The 4,497-nt window shown below is 63.6% G+C and overlaps 1 protein-coding gene across 1 annotated transcript in view; it reads right to left on the reverse strand.

The window, feature by feature from the left end:
* INSRR (insulin receptor related receptor) overlaps positions 1–3,255 on the reverse strand; it is a 10,901-nt gene extending 7,646 nt beyond the window's left edge. The window contains exons 1-2 of the mRNA XM_015650151.2: positions 2,950–3,255; positions 801–1,352 (exon numbers count right to left, since the gene is read on the reverse strand). Coding sequence (XP_015505637.1) covers positions 801–1,352; positions 2,950–3,043 — 646 coding nt within the window. The 5' untranslated portion in view covers positions 3,044–3,255. The remainder of the gene's footprint in view (positions 1–800; positions 1,353–2,949) is intronic.
* Positions 3,256–4,497: the final 1,242 nt, after the last annotated feature.

Here is a 4,497-nt window from a genome sequence, read left to right on the forward strand (position 1 = left end):
GGGGGATGCAGGGAGGGAGGGACGTGGGGATGGATGTGGGGATGGAGGAATGCAGGGGTGGAGGGAGGGATGGATGGTGAGGTGAAGGGAGAAATGTGGTGCAGGGATGGAGGGATGCAGGGGCAGAAGGAGGGATGCTGGGATGTGGGGATCCAAGAATGGAGGGAGGAAGGGAAGGATACAGGTGCACAGGGAGGGAGGGGTGGATTGATGGAGGAGTGGATGGAAGCATGGCACTGATGAAGGGGTGCACAAAGGGATGGAGAAACGGATGGATGGCCATGTGATGAGTGGCTGGCTGGGGAGATGGGTTGATGGGTGGCTGGGTGAACACCTGGATGGGTGGATGAGGGGCTGCATGGAGGAACAGCAGGACAGATGGACGGACAAGATGGGGCTCAGCCCATGCTGAACCCCATCTGCCCAGTGCAGCCAGGTCGGGGCCACAGCTGAGGTTGCAGGCCTGATAAGGATCTGTGTTTATAGTACATATTTCATTACCAGGTCTCCTGTTTACAGCAAACGAGCTCAGGAGGGCCCTGTATTTACCTCACCGCTGGGAAAACACAGCAGCCGGGAGCCGGCCTCTCCTCGGAGGATGATACAGCACGGATCTGGTTACCCCACCATGCTGGGGGTACCACCAGCAGCAGGGGAGCCACAGCCACACGCTGGGCCTGCCGCTCCCAGGTGGCTCCACCAGCCTTCTCCAGTGCGCTCCCAATTTGCCCCACAGTGCAAACCAGCACCATCCCAGAAAATCAGCCAGCACGAGCGGGCTCCATGCCACCAGCACCCACCTTTCTGGCAGTAGCTGGAGGTCCAGCAGCGATAATCCAGCTGTCCGTTGACGCTGGTCTGCACACACGGCTTCTCCACATCCAGGATGCCCGGGCAGACGTCGGCACACTCTTCAGCCAACTTATTGCCCACGATGTAGGTGCCGTCCCCGGCGTCGGGCAGCAGCAGCCCCCAGTCGATGGTGGAGAGGTGGCAGAGCTCCTGGTTGCGCTCAATGCGCACCGAACCGCGAAGGATGTGACCCAGGCTGTGCAGCCCCACATCCCGCAGGTGTGGCATCTCAAAGATGACCAAGGCGTAGCTGAAGAAGAGGTTGGTGCCGCGGATGACGGAGAGGTTGGGGAAGAGATCCCGCAGGCTCTCCAGCCCGTAGACACGGAAAAGGAGCAGGTACTCCGTGATCATGAGCAGGCGAGGGAAGCTGAGCCCCCGAAAGTCCTCGGTGCCCGTGGTGAACATCAGGAGGATCTGCAGGTTGCCTTCGATGATGGAGCAGTTCTCCAGCTTCCGGAGCTGGGAGACGTCATTGCGGATGTCCATGCTGCCGCAGACTGGGGTGGCGAGAGGGGGACCCCATGGGCAGCAGGGACGGGACAGCTGACCCCCAGCCGCACCCAGGGATCCCCCCGGTGCTGCTGGCAGGGTTTAATATCCTGGTGCTGCCTGTCAAGCACGGCTGGAATTGGTTTGGGCAGCTGGGGAGACGCGAGCGGCTCTGACAGCAGCTGGCGCGCTGCGGCTCTCCAGGGCACGGCGCGTCCCTCAGCAGTGATGCTAACGAGGCCTGGCAGGCTGGGCGCCTGCCCTGCCCCACATCAGCCCCAGAAACACGTCCCAGCCCTGCTGCCCACCCTGGGGGAAGCTGTCTGGGGGTGCAGATGGCTTTTCCCCTTCCCCCAGCTGTGGGGGCTCACAGATCTCATGGAGTGGGTTACCCAGTGAGTGGCAGCAAGGTCGTCCCCATTAACTGCCCCTCATGCCCAGACAGGTAATGGGGCACGCGAGGCTACCACAGGTGTCCGTGTGGCACAGCCCTGGTCCCACCTCGGCTGTCCTGCAGCTTTTCCACTCAGAAATGGGTGGCATGAGCCCCAACAGCTCCTGCTTTCTCATCCCGGCAGGGGTGAGAGAGAGACAGAATAAGCAAAGAGCTCCCCACTGACAGCATCCCCAGCCACCAGCCAGGTCCAGGTCCTGGAGGGGATTGGGTGTCACCACCCGTTGTCTGTCCGCTGCCAGCCTGGGCCAGCAGCTCCTGGCCATGTCCTTGTGACCTCGTGCCCAGTGGCGTTTTTCCCCTCTTGGTGTCACCCATGAACCGTGGGCAAGGTGGCCCCATGGCACTTTGGTTCTGGCAGCTGCCTCTCCCTCGCCGGGAGCCCTGTCCCCTCCTCGTAAGGACAGGAGGGTCCCTCTGTCCTGGCCGTGAGTGCAGCACCGGCCCTGAGGGTTACAGCCCCCGCTGGCACCATCACCTCCCTGGCCTTGCACTGTCACCCTGTAAGGGGAGAGGGTCCCCCGTGTCCCTGGCAGGGCAGGGGTCCCGGGTGGGAGCAGGCACAGCGAAGTGTGTCCCTTCAGCACCTCTCGGATGCTTCATCCGCTTCCTCCCCTGCTCCCATCCCCCAGCACAGCCCCGTAGTGACTGGGGAAACTGAGGCACGGGTGGCAGGGAGAGGGGAAGGCAGGACAAGTGATGGACCCTCCTCGTACCCCCAGCTGTTCCCTGTTTTGGCCACGAGACCCAGGACCCACAGCTGCCCCCTCCCCACCATGGCAGCCCCTCCCCAGCGTTTCCCACCCCAGCAGCCGAGCAGGGAGCAGCGCTCCCGAGTCCCGTGACCATTTCCCACCGTCCCGGTGGGGCTGAGGGACCGATACCCCCATCTCTGGCCAAGCCCCCCACTACACTCCCCTTATCCCATCCCAGCAATAGAGAGGGGGGTCCCACGCTCTGCCCCTCCTGCCCAAAACGGGGGGTCTGCAGCACTGGGGGTACTGCCATGGGGGCAAACAGACAGGGAACACCAAAAGAGCTTTGTCTCAGGCTTTGTCCCTTGCAGACCCCCGAGCACAGGCGCCAGCAGGCAGCCCCCACCCCAGAACTGCCCCCCACCCGCTCCTGGCCTACCCCTGCCCAGCACTTACTTTCGGAGGGAGCCCACACGGGGGGCAGTGGCAGGTGGCCAAGGACCAGCAGCATCACCCCGAGCCTCGGGGCACCCAGTGCCCTCGGCCCCATCCTGGAGCGGGACCCCCAGGGCCCCGTCCCCGTCCCACCTCGGGCTCTGCCGCAGCGTGTCGGGTCCCGCTCGCCGTGTCCGGCCGGTGCCCGGGGAGCGCGGGGACAGCGGGGCCCCCACGGACCCTGCCCGGACCCTTCACTTTTGTTTTCGGCTGCCGCACACAAAATATTTAGCCTGACAACTGTCAGGGCCAGGGCCAGGGCATGTTTGGGAAATAGAGAGGGGGAAAACAGGGCGGCCCCCCCGCGTCGGAGTGGGTGGGAAGGAAGAGCTGCCTCCTGCCTCAGTTTCCCCAGCCAGAGCAGGAGGATCCAAGCTGTTCTGGCAGGGCACGCCCGGAAAGCAGCCGGCAGCCCATGGAGACCCCCAGGAAGAGCACAGAGGGACAATTTAAGGGTCACTCTGCCCCACAGGGTGAATCCGGGGTGCCACGGCTTTGGGGTCCCCACAGAACAGCAGCCCTACAGTGAGGGAGGAAGCTGCGGGCACTCAGCACCTGCCTGGCTGTCACGAGCTTCCTTAAGGGGAAGGAGAAGCAGGGGAAGACGATAGAGGAGGAGGAGGAGGTTATTTTTCTCATTAGGACAAAGCAGAGAGGAGGGTCCCAGCCCTCCCAGCGCAGAGCTGTGAGGTCCCAGCCTCAGTCGCTCATGCCCTGGGAGCCGGGGCAGGATCCGGCCTCAGAGGCTCAGGACAGGAAAAGCCCTTTGCGTTCCTCCTCCTTGATAACTCTTGATAACACCCTCAGCTGTAAAGAGGAGCCAAGAAAGGCCTTTTAGGAACAGTTCCTGGTGGTTCCAGCCTCAGCTCCTTGAGGAGTGGCCGGGACACGGTGGGATCAGCTGCTGGCAGTCGATGTCCCTTGTCACCGGCGTTTCCCCTCCCGATGTGCCGGTGAGGATTGCAAACAGGAAGCCCGGCTGACACGGCGAGGGGAAACGAGTGAGGCTCTGAAGGTTTGGGGGAGGGAAGGGTTTTTTTTTAGGTGGAGGGAGCCGGGGCTGGCACCGCTCCGCGTGCCGGGGGCTGCGGGGGGACACCGGGCACCGTCACCACCCCGGGGTTTGCCACCTCAGGGCACAGCATCCCTGCTCCCGGTGCGATGGATGAGCCGGACCCAGCCCTAATCCCTGTCCTAATTCCCAACCCGTGAGAGCCCTGGGACACAGCCGGGTTGGCACCGCTCTCGCCGCGGCTCCAGCTGGAGCCTGGCACCGGCCGGGGTGACAGTGACAGTGACAGTGGACACGTGGCAGCTCGGCTGCTGCTCCCCACAGCAGCGCTGGCAGCGCTCGTGTCCCCACAACAGCCCAGGAGTGTCCCTGGCTCTGGCACCCAGAATCTGAGGAAGGGAAACAGTGCTGGATTACAAACTGGGACTGAACCCTGACTCACGGTGTGAGCCTGGGCCCACTGAGCCTGATGTCCCCACCGAGCCTGATGTCCCCAC

This window comes from Parus major, chromosome 25LG1 (genome assembly GCF_001522545.3).
Source record: "Parus major isolate Abel chromosome 25LG1, Parus_major1.1, whole genome shotgun sequence".
In the NCBI taxonomy this organism is placed as follows: domain Eukaryota; kingdom Metazoa; phylum Chordata; class Aves; order Passeriformes; family Paridae; genus Parus; species Parus major.